The sequence below is a fragment of the Hippocampus guttulatus genome, chromosome 22 (genome assembly GCF_054856545.1).
Source record: "Hippocampus guttulatus isolate MCC_2025c chromosome 22, RoL_Hgut_1.0, whole genome shotgun sequence".
Classification (NCBI taxonomy): domain Eukaryota; kingdom Metazoa; phylum Chordata; class Actinopteri; order Syngnathiformes; family Syngnathidae; genus Hippocampus; species Hippocampus guttulatus.
The window spans coordinates 1,329,030-1,344,082 of record NC_141282.1 but is presented as its reverse complement, the minus strand read 5'-3'; the positions used below and the strand labels follow the sequence as shown (position 1 = coordinate 1,344,082).

Sequence of the window (15,053 nt, the reverse complement as noted above, 5' to 3'; positions counted from 1 at the left end):
TTTTATAAATTGATCAGCAAAAGCTGGCACTTATTTTATTATATTTTTTTTCCAGAAACCTTTTATATCCCTTTTAACCATGTTTATGTCATCGTCTGGGACGATCAGGTCACTGGTAATCCAACACGGGTTAATGTCATGCGTCATACGTTCCCTCTTCACGTTCATTATAATACCCAAAATAACCGCAGCTGGGAAAAAAAAGCATGTCTCTTATCAAGTACAACTGGGCAAAATGCTTCCTGAAAGATATGTGGCATTTCATATTTCTTGAATTATTTTTCATTGCACCCATTATGATTTTGTGAATCACCTCATGACATAAAATGTTTTGACGGTCAAGCCAACCAAAAAAAAAAAACAACCATCCAAAATTAGGTTTGAGATTTGTTGCAAATCCCACTCGTTGTTTGGAGCTGACATAATCAAGGGAAATACTGAGAAAAAAATATACATGCTATTAATCATTGCCCCGGGAAATTTAAGAGGGAATAATACAGCATACCGATTGTTTTCTTCAATTCGGCCGATGTTCCTTCGACTGAAACCATCAAAGCTTGTTTCTGTGTGATTTTTGTAGAACAGGTTATGAGTAATTATTCTAATTAGAAAATAATTACAGGAAGGTGAATGAGATGCTAATTCTTCTAAAAAAAAAGTCTTCTGCACGCAAACAGTGGATAATTATAATATTTTATTTAAAAAAAATGTTTTTTAAGAATCCAGGCGTTCAATCCCAGGTATGTGTTTATGTTTGTGTTCTTTTTAATTCACGTAATAGAGTAAAGAATTAATGAACAAATAATCAACTTCACAGCTGCTGTGCTTTTTATTGCTATTTTTATTTTCACATCACGTCACTGTGGAAGAGTACATGAACACAATGAACACGAGGCTTAAAATTCATATTTATTGTACAGTCATCATCAGACGGTCATCACTGTTTTTTGTCGTCTGTTCTAGAGCGGAAAGTAGTAGTTGGGAGGCAGAAGTAGTTCCCGCTTGCCATAGGTGGTAGATCCCACGTTGGTCGGCGCATACACGGTACCGATGGTGTTACTGGAACGCACCAGAAAGTCTGCTAATCTTTGGGTGACGCAGGTGGCCGTGTTGCACTTTCTCTTCTGGATGAGATGGCTAAAAAAAATGACAAGAGGATGTGAGATTCCAAAAAAAAAACCCCACCAGATTGACTTCACTCACAGAGATAATCCACCTGTTCTCATCCGGGACCTTTCGAGTGGTCATGAGGCCGAGGAAGGGGTTGGAGAAAGGGAACATTGGCACGGAACTTTCTCGGCCATCTGGCAGCAGGGCACTCTCCTCCTCGCCGAATGAGCTGGAACTGGAGTGTCTGAATCACAAATGAGAAACGGTGTCATGCGGAAAGCTTGATGACCAACCTCTTTGGAACTACAGTCCCAAGGGGGAAGAAGGAAAAAGTGGCCACTTAAATCGCCCCTAACCCAACCCCTCTCATTTCACTCCACAGCTTCTCAGACGAGCGCAATTTCGACGCCCACATCATCTAGGAGCTATTCTGCGTCGAACCCGTGTGAATTTTTTTTTTATCGAACTGTAGGACTGTTTGGGCTGCGTTCATTTCACTAACCTGTTGCTCGGGGCAGCGGTGATGCAACGCAGCAATACAAACAGGAGTAAAATGAGCGCTGGCACCCTCGGGTGATGCATGGTGACAGATCTGCAAGGGCGGGAAGAAAAAAAAAATGCAGATTGTAATTTTGAGGTGTGTCGCAGCTAATACGAGAACACATGAATGGCAATAATTATCGGCTGCAGCTTTGATGATGTCGAAAAATTTGGCACAATTACAGGCAATAATATTCATGATACTAATATGATATTTTAAAACCCTTTCAGGGACAGCAGTCACGACATTGGACATCTTATCATGTTAGGTTATCATTATCAGTGCATGAAAGGGTTAAACTCCACTTGACTGATGTGACTTTGTGGTTTAAAAAAAAAGGAAAAAAAAGGAAAATGGAGCTTCTTAGAAATGTTATTTAATCAATTAATAAAATTTGACTTTGGAAAAAAGTAAAGGCAAATATATATAAAAGTATAAATAGTGGACAGTGCCGATTACATATTCAGCATGAGTGAACCTGACGATCAAATGCTGAGACTTTAAATAATATCGACATTTGATTTCATTTCTGCCTTTTGCTGTAAAAATAAAAATAAAAATCAGAAGGTAACATTTTTCTGGTAATACAAATCCAAGAAAGTTGAAAATGGATTAAAATGATAAAAAATCCCAAAGTACATCTATTAATAAAATATCATAAATATTCTATAGTGTAGGTTGTGGATCATTTTGTATGATTATTGAATTTCTTTTTTGGAAAAACTAGACAGTCAAAAACAATGTATACTGCATATCCATTGTATAACATTTTGGTTGTTGATTGCGGCCACCTACTTTTGAACAGAGCGCCTCTCGCTTGTGCACGAGGATTCAAAGATTAGTTGGCACAGACACACACACACACACACAAAAATAATAAAAAAGTCAACTTACATTGCGTCGCTGATGGAGCCTGATCTAACGCGGAGCCGTCCACAGCTTTGCCACGCTGTCTCCCGATGCGCTGACACTTATAGGTGTCGCGCTCCAACCACTTGTGACATCAGTTCTCCAAATATAGCAGTTTTTTCCCCCTATTCACAATGAATGTGATTGATTCAGGGATGTGTGTGTGTGTGTTGCATGGCAAATATATGCATAGCAGTGCTTTAAAGTCACGCCCTTCAACACCTTCACAGTACTCACACCCACACCGAAATCCGTCATCCGCCACCATCCTCATCATCGGTGTGACAAATGGGACTGACCCTTCTGAAAAACCCTACCCCGGAGGAAGGCTGGCATACCTCCGGGTGCTTTCTGAAGTTTTAGGTCGCCTCAACTCTGCCCCTTCCTGCTTCGCTCTGGACTTCAGTTGACAATGAATAATGAATGGTGTGCTATTACTGTCATTAATAATGAAGGGTGGCTCATTATTTTGAAAGGACAAGTCACAACAAGTGAGAAAGTATAAATTACAATAGCACTGAACCGAATTTTTTTTCTCAAATGTATTTCTTTGCCATGCACTTATTGTTTTGACTAGTGTCAGAAATCAATAATACGGGAAAAGTGCACATTTTTCAAACAAAAAGTCACTTTTTAAAGTACTCGGCCAATGTGTCAAAATTAAGGCCCGGGGGCCAGATCTGGCCCGCCACATCATTTTATGTGGACCGCAAAAGCAAATCAAACATATCAACTTCCATGATGCTTGCCAAAATCTCGACCAAAATTTAAAATTCTCATATTTAATAAATAAGAGAGACATTACAAGCATTTTCTTGTTACCAAACACTTATCACAGTAATTTAAACAACAGTTGAATAGACCATTATTATTGACTTTTTGATAGGTTTTCAGTCATAACGGCCCTCCAAGGGAAATGGTAACTAAAATGTGTACCACGCCAAAAATGAGTTCAACACCCTGTAATAGGCATTAAACGATCAGAATTTTGAAGCCGATAACCGCTCAGTGTGTTTAACCCTTTTGGGGAAAGTGGTTACTACAGTGAAAAGGTTGTCATGTTATCAGGTTGCAGGGTGCAGGAAAGGGTTAAAAAAGTCTATTTAAACAACTTATTTACTCTATAGTTGATCACTGCTACTGGCGGGGGATTGCCAGCAGCCCGCCCCACAAATCGCAAAAATCCACATCTAATTGTCGTCCTTTGAAATGCATTAGGTGAAAAATAAAAACAATTAAATCCCAAATGACACGGTTTAGGAAAGAATTGGATGGCGATCGGATCCCACAAACATAGACAAACAAAATCCGTACCAAAAAATATATACATATATATATATTTATTTATGCGGGTTCACAATTACCAGGAAAAACGATCCCATTAACAAAAAGCTCTTGCAAAGGCAAGGAAATAGAAACTCCGATATTTTCAACGAAATGACTGGAGTCCAATTTCGCGAAACAAAAACATAAGCAAGATCAAATACAAAATAACAAATACGTACAAGGTGACAGGCTAGACAGCAAGAGCGACAATGACAAGCTTGAGGTGTCTACAAAACAACTTGAGCAAGAGCAGCAACAAGGTCAATAATCCGACACAGACTTGGCACTTGGGAAGTCCTTCAATCCATGGTTTAACTTCATGAACAAAATGGCAGCGGGTGTGCGCGCTGGAGGGAAAGCCCTCCTCTGCCACCTGCCGGAGACACATAAGAACATGATCGTGACACCAAAATGCCGACAATCGTTCAATACACAGAAAATGAGGAGGAAAAACCCGACCACTGCCGTGCAAAAAAATCCATATTTAACAAAATGTAAAAAAAAAAAAAATACTGTATATGATGAAACACCTTGAATTATTATTTTGTGGATCCAATCACGGACATCAGTGATTTATCAGCAAATGATGACATTACAACTGACTAGCGGATCATCTTTTATTGGAAATAAATGCATTACCGTAGCCGACCGACTGCCAAAGATTTCCTCACACACACGCACACACACACACACACACTTCCTCACCTTAAACAATGCCACTCACACACCGAGCCTGAAAAACAAATATGAGTCCATGAAATGAAAATAACCTTGTTCATGTGGGCTGATGCTTTGTTAAAGGTTTGACGTTATAAATATGCAAAAATATGCCATTTTCACTGCACTTTTTGACACCGCCGATGTACAGTATATCGCACCCATTTTTGCATTATTGTATAAGATCTTTGGGAGCACGAATGAGCTGGCGCGATACGGTTAGGCGTTTGTTCACCCAGAGATTTTGAGGCTCTGGTCATCGGGTTCACACCAACACGAGTTGATTATTTGAACAGATATGAGAAACAATTATTCTCCTTATTTGCTGCAAATCTTATTTTCTTGTGTTTTTTTGTGCCCAGGTCAAAGTATTCCGCTGTCGCCATTTTGTGGCCTCATCCCACCAAGGAAGTGATCTGAAGTGAGTTGAGGCGCTTCATTTTAACAAAAGTAATGCTTCTCTGGCATCCTGTGGCATCTCTAGCCGATTATACTTCTTACTTCCAATACCAATAAAACACAGTTCAGCCCCAAAAAAAGACTTCAGTTGGAATGGGTTGTTTTCAAATGAGTTATTTTCACAATAGTCAGTTTCTTCGCAGGATGTTCCGCTTCAGTCTTTTTGCCAACTTTGCGGTCGTCCTCGTCGCTTCTTGACCTGAGTCTCTCGGCGGCCTCGTTCGCGTTACATTCAGCGTCAAAGCCGTTGTTGGGAACCCCCTCGATATCCTTCGAGGCCCTTGCGCTGAGTCGATCTCTTGATTGGATGCAAAGTTCCTTTTGCTTGGGGGTTTTGGGCTCATCCTGCTCCTTCCGGAACTGCTTTCGGAGGAAGATGATCACAGCGAAGGTGAAAAAAAAGGAGACGCCACTGATACCAGAGACCAGACCCAGGAAAACTACCCTGCAAATAAGATGAGGTTAATGGCACATATGTTCCTAATAAAATAAGGCTATTTCTGATGTCATACCTATACATATCTGAATCATAAAGACGACACGCCCCTCTGCCGCCGCACTTTTTCACCGACCACTTCAGGCACGTCAAATCGATAAAAGCCCCGAAATAAATCGGCGCTGGAATTCCACCTGTGGAAAAGGGAATCAACAACCGTCAATTCCAAACCGTCCAAAAAAAATTAATCAGATGTCAGCATTGTCAGCTCTTACCGAGAACCCGAATGATCATGGTCTGCATTCCCAGGGCAAGGGATTTAAGATGCGGGGAGATGCATCTGTAATAACAATAACAATGCATTTTTTCCATCTGTCCATTCATTTACTGATCCGCTTTATCCTCACATTGGTCGCGTAGCATGCTGGAGCCAGCCGACTTCGGGCGGTATGCGGGTTGCACCCTGAACTAGTTTCCAGTCAATCGCAGGGCACACATGGACGAACAACCATTCATGCTCACACTCGCACCCAGGGACAATTTAGAGTGTTCCATTTGCCTGTCATGCATGATTTTGGAATGTGGGAGTACCCGGAGAAAACCCACACAGGCAGGGAGAGAACATGCAAACTCCACACAGGAAGGCCGGAGCTGGAATCGAACCCTGCACCTCTGCACTGTGAGATTGACGCGCTAAACAGTCAACCACCGGCATGCTACGTTTTTGTTTTTGTTGTTTTTTCCCCCGATATTGATAAATATCAAGGTGGCCCGGTGGTCCAGTGGATAGCATGTCAACCTCACAGTGCAGAGATACCGGGTTCAATTCCAGCTCCGGCCTCCCTGTGTGGAGTTTGCATGTTCTCCCCGGGCCTGCGTGGGGTTTCTCCGGGTACTCCGGTTTCCTCCCACATTCCGAAAACATGCATAGCAGGCTGACTGAACACTCTAAATCGTCCCTAGGTCTGAGTGTGAGCACGGATGGTTGTTTGTCTCTGTGTGCCCTGCAATTGGCTGGCAACCAGTTCAGGGTGTCCCCTGCCTACTGCCCGAAGACAGCTGGGATAGGCTCCAGCACCCCCCACGACCTTTGTGAGGATAAAGCGGAACAGAAAATGGATGGATGGATCAATATCAATGTACCACTCGATTGGAAAACCGACCTTATAGTGACCATGTATGCAGGCGTGATTCCCAGGGAGCTGATAAAGGCGCTGAGAACGGAAACGGCCATGTAGGAGGTGAAACTGCGGCTGCAGCTTTTGGCTTGGGGGCACTGCCCCAGTTTGACGGATGTACTGCTGCCCGCCGGGAAGGAAGCGGACACGCAAGTGCAGTTGTGGAACACCTGTAGGAGGAGGTTAGATTTTCCTTATCTGTGGTTGTTTGGAGTTTGTCTCCGGAATGTACCTTTGGGCAACATTGTGTTTTCTGGCGATGGCTAAAAGGCAATGAGGAGGGGGCCCTACTGTTTTTTTGCCGTATCCGCTGTAGCTGAGGCAGCCAGCCAGACATGGCGATGTGTACGTGATGCCACTGTCCGAGCACACCGGGTCCCAGACGTCTGCCGAGCACGCACAGTTGCTATTGCACTCAGAGAAGAGTGTTTGGCCCCCGCGTAACACTCCCGGCATCCTGTCAGCGAACGGTAAAAAGAACATTCTTTTGTACTGTACTGGATAACCGTCACCTGACATCCCCCCCCCCCCCCACACTATACCCCCACCTCCTCGCCAAAAGTACTGACCCATTGTATGAGGCGGTGAGTCCAGCCACGGGAATGTTGTCGCACTTGGTGAAGAATTTGAGAAACACAAGGAGGTAGGCGCCGAGGGACACCGCGAAAGAGAACTGAGCCCCTGACACAACGCTGAGCTTGTATCGCTTCATCACGACACCCCCGAGAAAGATCCCCATGGCAACGGCCGGGAGCATCAACACCCCTGCAAATTAAAATAGGAAAAAAAAAAGGGGGAGTTAAAGTGGGCAATTTAGCATCAACCCACCTCTCTACTGTCCTTCCCCTTTCACTGTTATTTGACTTCCTTATCTGATCGACATGACACAACTATGAGAGGCATCAAATGAACTTGAATTCCTTTGCACAATGTTGCTACGTGTCCGTAAATCATTTTGATGTGAGAACAGGCCAACGGTTTCCCTTTTCCTAATTCGATACGCACTTGTGAAAGGTTTTTTTTTTTTTTTAAATGTATCAAAAGAAATGTCATTTTACCGATGAGGAAATTGGCTCGGGATGCCGACTGTCCAAACTGTTGCTCGATATATTTGGCATTAAAGGTGAACATGCCAACGAGGGAGTTGAACTTGAGCGTGCTGCCGCAAATAAGCAGGAAGTAGGTGGGATTACACAGCAGGTGCTTCAGCGAGGAAAGAAACCCTTCAAGAGATCAAGCAAAGTGCTTTCAGGTTGATGGTATACAGGATTGTGGTCCAAAAAGTCAAGACTCCGTCAAACCTTTGGCAACGTCTGCTGTCTTTGTTACGGGCTTGTTGTTGGTACAATCCGCTCTTGGATTCGGATTCTCCTTCTCGGGTACGGGTTTGGCCTCTTTGACATCGGGTGAGCGGGGGAAGAACCAGAAGGGAATGCCGGCGAGGAAGAGGAGGCCGGCGGACACCAGCATACCCAACCACCAGGCTCCCACCCAGCGAGCATCATTTGGAGAGATGGTTACACTTTCTGGGAAGGAGCAGAAGATTTGAATTATTATCAAACTAGAGGAGGGGTGCCCAAGTTTGGTCCTCGAGAGTCCCTATTCAGGCTGTTCCAGATGTCTCCCTCGTCCAACACCAACTGATTCAAATGTAGGGAGACGTCTAAAACAAGCTTGATTGGGGCTCTCAAGGAACTGACTGGGGTAACCCCGACCTAGGATTCCAGAGGTACCTCTACTAACGAAATTAATTGGTTCTGGAAGACATTTCTTAACTAGAAAGGTTTGTCAGTTGAGACGCGTTTTCCATGTAAATGCCCTAATTCGTTCCACGCCCAACCAAAATTCAGACAAAAATATTTCCTAAAGCATAAAAAATGCATCAAAATATGTAACATACATGTTACGATTAGATTATCGCACAAAAAAATGAGAGTTGTGCATAATGTAAAAAACAAAGAAGAAAGAATAAAAATGATGGTAATTTAACTTTAAATTCGTCCTCATCATTTTTTTTTTTGCCTTCTTTTGTCCATGTTCTCTTTCAGAAGTTTTTTTTGCCCGGCGTTTTGTAAAAATGTAAAAATGACGAGGATGCTGCATTGAAGTCCCTCTTTGCCAATGGGATGCCAGGATGATGCTCGGTAATAGCCAATGGCAGAGCAGTTACGAGTATGTTGCGTTCAGGAAACTCTGAGCTGTGAATAGCGAGTCAGACTGTATCTATACCTTTCGTATCTTGAAATTTCTTTAGTAACAAGAGGCAATATTTTCCCGTTGAGATGTTTCGTAATTTGAAAATTTATATGAAGAGACGTTCGTAAATTGAGGTGCCACTGTATATTCCAAATGATGCCTGAGCCTTACGTCATTTTCACCCTGCACTTAGCTCTCGTCAAACCTGTGTTGATGAGAGGCAGGGACTTCAATGGAGAGGGGCTTGCCTAGCGATTTAGTCCCAGTTTGCTGGATTTATTTATAGGTAATGGTATGAGGACAAAGGAGGAGGCCTTACAAAAATGAGGTGTCTCAGTGTCCTGAGTTTTGGGACACATTTCGTATATTGATGTGTCTAATAAGGACCCTGCTCAGCCTGAAATAAATCAATCTCGTCGTTGCTGTAGCGAAAGTGATTCAAACCCTTTGATGCACCAATCATGACAACGTGTCACCCACAGGTGTCAAACTCAAGGCCCGGCGGGCCAGTCGCGGCCCGCCACCTCATTTTATGTGGTCCGTAAAAGCAAATCAAACTTGACAACTTTCAACTCTGTCAACTTCCATAATGCTTGCTAAAATCTCGACCAAAATTTAAAATTCTCATCTGTAATAAAAAGGAAGGATATTGTAAGAATTTTCTTGGAACCAAACCCATCATGACAGTAACTTCAACAAAAGTGGAGTAAACCGTTATTCTTGACTTTTTGATATGGTTTCGGTAACAACGGTTTGCCCAATTGAATCCACTTGGTTAATGCCACGTCACAATTAGCATTGGCATGGAAACACTTGAGACTCACCCATATCAACATATCCAACGTCAACATATAGATTGGCGCTGTAGGACCCGAGGAGGTAGCCAAATACAGGACCAAGGAGAGCAATGGTCTGGATACAAGCTGCCAAACAAGAAAATGAAAACCATCAATTTTTTTTTTTTGATCACGCTGCTCAAATAAAGAGATTAAGGAAATGTCTCCTACCGATGTAGAATGGCGAGTTTTCAGCTTTAGCAAAGTCGTCGATGTACGAGATACCCAGAGGTGTAACAGGAGTCTCTCCGATTCCCCGCAAGGCATTCCCCAAAAACACGTAGATCCACATATTGGAACTGGACTCCTTTTCGCAGGCTGCACAAACACAATGAATAGTGGGGGTTTCACAGTCAAAACTTCACATAAGTACCACTTTTCTCACATACGCTTTGTTGTTTGAAGCAGTTGTAGGTGAAAGAGCAGAGAATAAAAATGTCCTGTCACCAGTGGATCAGAGACGTCATAAATGTGCACACGTCTGCTAAAAGCTACGTTTGACAGTAAACAAGAAGCTGCAGCGTCCATTGATGGTAAAAGAGATTCATTCATTTCTCCTGTTCCATGTGAATCCATTTCAATTCCAAGCGGCAACACACAATTCCAACTCCAAAGACGCAAGAGATCCATCCAACTGCACCAGCGTAAGCTGTCCAACAGCGCCGACATCTCCGCTAAACAAAATGGGGCTGTGAAAAATGCTGCCCATTACAGGCGCAAAAAACAAGCGCCCCAGGGCTGTCCAGCTGTGACAGTCAAATAGCGCCGACATTACTCTCAATGAAAATCAGTGATGGTACACACGTGCTGCCGAGAAGGCACCTTTAGCGTAGATGCTACAAAGTATTTCAACCACCTGGCAACTCAAGTATCTAAGGGAGTGATTAAATAATGATACCATGTCTTGATACTGGAGAAGGCAAATCAAGGTATGCCATTGCACCCACAGCCCGAATGAGGATAAGCGGTATAAAAAATGTCAAAGATAAATGACCAGTTGATAGTCTGTTGATAGTCATACTGATAGCATCGTGAACTCCATCTGAGTAGAAGCCTTCAAAAATAACAGCGTCGGTGTGTGTTTGTACAATAGCAAGTCTGGCAGAACATTCCTGAAAGTGTTGAAACGTCGCCAGCATTTTGAGTTTGTCTATATCTGTTTTTGCTTCTTACCATCATTCGGATATTGAGCAGAGGTTTCGACATTCCACAGGAAATGTTTGCTAGCTACCTTCCCTCGTCTCTAAGAAGCTTCATTCGGCATTACAAGTGTGGTTTCTGTGAAAAGTTACCGCTTGTGCTCAGTGGGAGTAAAAAGAAAAGTGAATCCCCAAGGGGGTTGTACCTTGTGCACCCGTTTCGTTCCAGTGACTCGTGTCATTTTCAGGACCGAGACAAGTGACGGTGCTCATACTTTCATTTTGGAAGGCGGCGATGACTGTATCATACTTGTAGCTGTAAAAGAATGTCTCGGGTCCTTATTTGTTTTATTCATTTCCAATGAGTGTCCACTGAATGAATTTTCTTACGGTCCCATGAAGAAGTGCGTCAATCCGGTGAGAAAGGCTCCCGCTGCCATGAGAACCGATCCCGCCGCGATGAGCCTGGGCCGGTGCATCTTGGCGCCGAAATGGCTGACCACGGCTAGAAACAATAAGTTGCCTTCCTCCAGGAAAATAGGGCGAGAAAAATTGCATCCAGTTAGGAGGCACGCAGATACATTTCAAGGGGGGGAATGTCTGACTACAAAATAAAAGTAATGCAGTTGAGATGGAACAGAGGCATTGATTTCTCTTTGTAACTGCTGTGATTTGATTTACTGTAGCCATCTGGCTACACGTCTATGCCCCTGTGCTTCACGTGTCATCACACAGCACAACAAAATCGAACCCTTTCGGGCACAGCGGTGACTACAGTGGACAGCTTATCATGTTATCAGGTTACCGGTTGTCATTTTTGGTGCATGAAAAGGTTAAAGTGTCCATATGTAGTTTTACCCAGCTCAAAACTGCCGTCGATGAGGCCGACGCGTGAGCTGGAGAGGTCGAAACGTCTCTCGAGCTGCGTGAGGGAGCTCTTGACGAAGGTTCCTGCCAGGGTCTTGCAGAAATAGGCGAAGGACAGCGCCGCGATAAACATCTGGACAAACAAAAATGGATTTTTGCTCATACCCACATTCTCACCCAAATGCTGTCACATACACAATGTGAGATGTAACCCTTGAATTATGTAATTGTATCTCCAACGCAAATGGTCTGAAAGTCAGTAAAGTGAATGTTACTTTCATTTTTTCTTTTTTTTTTTGAAAACCTCAAACGATACCTTGAGAGTTGAGATGCCACGCCGGCGTTTTCCGCTAATCTCTCCGTTGGAGACGTAGAGAGCCAGCTGGCTGGTCATTTTGGTTCTGTCCTCAAACGTTTCCTCCATCTTTAAGTCAGGATTTCACCACTTCAACTTGCTGCTCTGCGTGGAAATCCAACTGGGCCGCCTCTTTAGAAACAAAGGAAATAATCCTTGTAAAAGCATCATTCAAGTCTGAACGCCTTGACTTCAGGGTGATTGTCACTGGAAAGTAGTTCTGTCACAAAATTCAAAGTTGTCTGAGGAAAGATGTATTGGTTACATGCAGCTAAGGATGTATCTAGCTAGGGAGCTAGTGGTCTAGCTCCCGAGCTAGCTAACTAGATAGCTAGATCGATGGATAGCTGTCTATCTAGCTAGCTAGCTAATTAGCTCAGGAATAATTTACTAAACTTACAAATGTTCTTCAAACCAACATGTTTTACATTTCAGAACTTTCAAAGTAGGCATCTACAGCTTTGCAAACTAATTAGCATCCTCTAAACCAGTGGTCCTCAACTAGAAATGCTCTCGGTCCACTTTTTTTTTTTTTAATAAGACCAAGGTCCGGTCCCATGCACGGCGGTCATTGGGGAGCAGGGCGATATGCCCATTTAGTATGGTCAAGCCAAGCTTATACAAATTAACACTCCTCACAACCAACCAATAATGGGGTGCGTGAAAATAAAATTATTCACTTTGCCAGTACACAGCAAATAATGAGAGGTATTGTGTTGAGGCACAGGAACTCTTATATTTTGTTAAGTTGTGCCTGCTTAATAGAAATAGCCCTTTTAGGGAAATAAGACATTTTTACTTTAACTTTGTTAAACAGTAGTTGTCTTTTTTTCCCTTAATTTAACAAAAGCAAAACAAAATACTCATTTTACCAAAATAAATACTAAACATGAAAACAAAAATATCCTTTTCATTTGTACAATTCCCCCTTTCACATCCCCCCTGAAATCACTGAAAAATATATCAGGAGAGGAGTAAAGAACCATTTTAAATACTGACACAAGGGAGCACAGGTGCAGTGCTGTTCTTCCACTGAAGGTGAATGCAATGTCTGAGGCATGCAAATATTATGTGAGGACGCCATTGTGATGTTCATGTACCATGTTGCGGTGTTCTGCTGTTAAACAGCTGCAAAGATCCCCGGGTAGACGAAAGCAAAACTGCACACAATCGAAACCTCCCGCGATTCGTCTTGTCTAATTGTCTGTGTGCGGCTCTCCTGTGCTGAAGCTGTGAGCACACTGTGGCGTCGCGCATGCGTCTGTTTCCTGACACAAGCATCCATTTTGAATGCGTGTGTATTGGGATAGACGCGTGCTGGCTGACGCTTATGTATGGGCACACCTTAAGTTCAGAGGAGCCAATCAGCGCATCGTATATGCTGACGCTTATGTATGGACACACCTTAAGTTCAAAGGAGCCAATCAGCGCATCGTTATCGCCGACATGCCCTGCTCAGCCAGGGTCTCCAGTTAGTCAAAATGTATAACGTAAAAATCACTTTATAATTTATTATTTTATACAATTTGCCGAGGGTCCGGACATAGGAGGTCGGCGGTCCGGTCGTGGATCGCGGTCCGCCAGTTGAGGAAGACTGCTCTAAACCCCTTCCATGAGGAAATCACTTGAAATGGTTCTTCAACAGTCTTCAATAAGTTCCCAGATGTACTAAGCACACGTTGGCTATTTTGATTTCACTCTGCCGTTCAACTCTTCCCCCGACCATTTCAATTGGGTTTAGATCAGGGGATTGGCCACATCACCCGACCAAGCACTCCATCACCTTCTGTCTTGTTCAAATAGCCTTCCTCCATACTTCACTATCGGAACTTCGTATACATCTAGGAACCGTCCATTTTTTTTTTCTACAAGTCATTCCGGGTCATAAATCATCATCTACATCATCAAACTGGCAGAGAAAATACAAAGATTTGCTGTCATCTGTACAAAAGGTGCCTACTTAAAAAAAAAAAAGTATATATACAGTCCTGGTCGGTAGCAGGAGCCATCCCTCATGTTGATTTCATTTTTCGGAATAACCTGAAAAACCATTGAGACATCTCCGTCAACACCACAGGTGTTTCTCTCAGTATCTCACTGAAATTTGACGACATTTTTTTTCTAAAATAGAGCCCATAAAAATAGAGCCCATAAAAATCAATCCACTAATCAATCTGTTTTTCCACCGCTATTAATCAAATTCATCCAAATCTGAACATGTCACATTAACTTATTGGTCATAAAAATGGCATGCATAGAAATAAATGAACAAATGAACAAGTGGAATAAGTACCTAGTGCATCCTCAGGCCCGTATCGGGGGAGTCTTCCCTCCTGTCGAGGCCAACGGCCATGGTGGGGTGAAAAAAAAAAAAAAACAGACCTGCCGAGCCAGACTTGCTATCCTGCAGCTTGTGGCGTGGGACAAAAGGCCGTGCACATTTTTATTCCGTATGCATGCAAGTGCCTCCAGGAGGGCAGAGCAACAAGTGAGGAGAGGTGGAGCATCCTGATTATAAGGAATTTCAGACCAGGCCCTTTTGTGCAATAACTTCTCTATTTTTACACTGCACTGGGATTAGCAGTTTAAAATGAGTCGTAACTTGAATACTGTAAATCCACTGACACATCATTTACACTTTTTTGTACGCCTCCATACTATTTATTTTAGCAGGAGAGTTCATTTTTATAGGTGCAGATCTTGCGCTTGTGATCTCTCGGTGACTTCACTTCCTAATGTTTTGTATGTAACCTCCTACGTGCGTTTGTATGATCCTTCATTTTTACTCTTTCATTGTTTCCCGATCCGCCCGTGACCCTTCATTGACTAGCAACCACAAAATCTGTTTCGGCCTCCAAAAATCCCAAGATTAGGATTAAGAATTTTCACATTCCTCAGCGCTTTCACACAAGAAAGTAGAGTTGACACACTTAACGGTCTTCTAAAATACTCATTTAAAAAAGGCCTTTTTGGGTATTTAATAA

General features: G+C 43.0%; 2 protein-coding genes across 2 annotated transcripts; both read right to left on the bottom strand.

The window, feature by feature from the left end:
• Window positions 1–823: 823 nt before the first annotated feature.
• iapp (islet amyloid polypeptide) lies at window positions 824–2,653 on the bottom strand. Its single transcript, XM_086103536.1, has 4 exons — window positions 2,546–2,653; window positions 1,613–1,702; window positions 1,217–1,354; window positions 824–1,137 (listed from the first exon to the last, which is right to left on the bottom strand). Exons 2-4 carry the CDS (start codon window positions 1,690–1,692, stop codon window positions 960–962), a joined length of 396 nt encoding a protein of 131 aa, XP_085959662.1. The 5' UTR covers window positions 1,693–1,702; window positions 2,546–2,653; the 3' UTR covers window positions 824–959.
• A 1,232-nt stretch (window positions 2,654–3,885) lies between these two features.
• slco1e1 (solute carrier organic anion transporter family, member 1E1) lies at window positions 3,886–14,883 on the bottom strand. Its single transcript, XM_086102696.1, has 15 exons — window positions 14,363–14,883; window positions 12,031–12,201; window positions 11,706–11,847; window positions 11,238–11,370; window positions 11,054–11,163; window positions 9,880–10,026; window positions 9,697–9,795; window positions 7,978–8,202; window positions 7,735–7,899; window positions 7,246–7,441; window positions 6,968–7,133; window positions 6,662–6,846; window positions 5,774–5,838; window positions 5,575–5,692; window positions 3,886–5,507 (listed from the first exon to the last, which is right to left on the bottom strand). Exons 2-15 carry the CDS (start codon window positions 12,136–12,138, stop codon window positions 5,147–5,149), a joined length of 2,220 nt encoding a protein of 739 aa, XP_085958822.1. The 5' UTR covers window positions 12,139–12,201; window positions 14,363–14,883; the 3' UTR covers window positions 3,886–5,146.
• Window positions 14,884–15,053: the final 170 nt, after the last annotated feature.

Bases quoted from the DNA above. Each gene is read 5' to 3' on its own strand.
- slco1e1 (XM_086102696.1), bottom strand. From the start codon at position 12,138: ATGGAGGAAACGTTTGAGGACAGAACCAAAATGACCAGCCAGCTGGCT. The intron at 8,203-9,696 runs GTGAGTCTCAAG...GCTCCTTCCCAG, and splicing joins CGTTGGATATGTTGATATGG to AAAGTGTAACCATCTCTCCA. The intron at 7,900-7,977 runs GTTTGACGGAGT...GATCTCTTGAAG, and splicing joins GACAGCAGACGTTGCCAAAG to GGTTTCTTTCCTCGCTGAAG.
- iapp (XM_086103536.1), bottom strand. From the start codon at position 1,692: ATGCATCACCCGAGGGTGCCAGCGCTCATTTTACTCCTGTTTGTATTG. The intron at 1,355-1,612 runs GTTAGTGAAATG...TTTGTGATTCAG, and splicing joins ACCGCTGCCCCGAGCAACAG to ACACTCCAGTTCCAGCTCAT. The intron at 1,138-1,216 runs GTGGATTATCTC...CATTTTTTTTAG, and splicing joins AAGGTCCCGGATGAGAACAG to CCATCTCATCCAGAAGAGAA.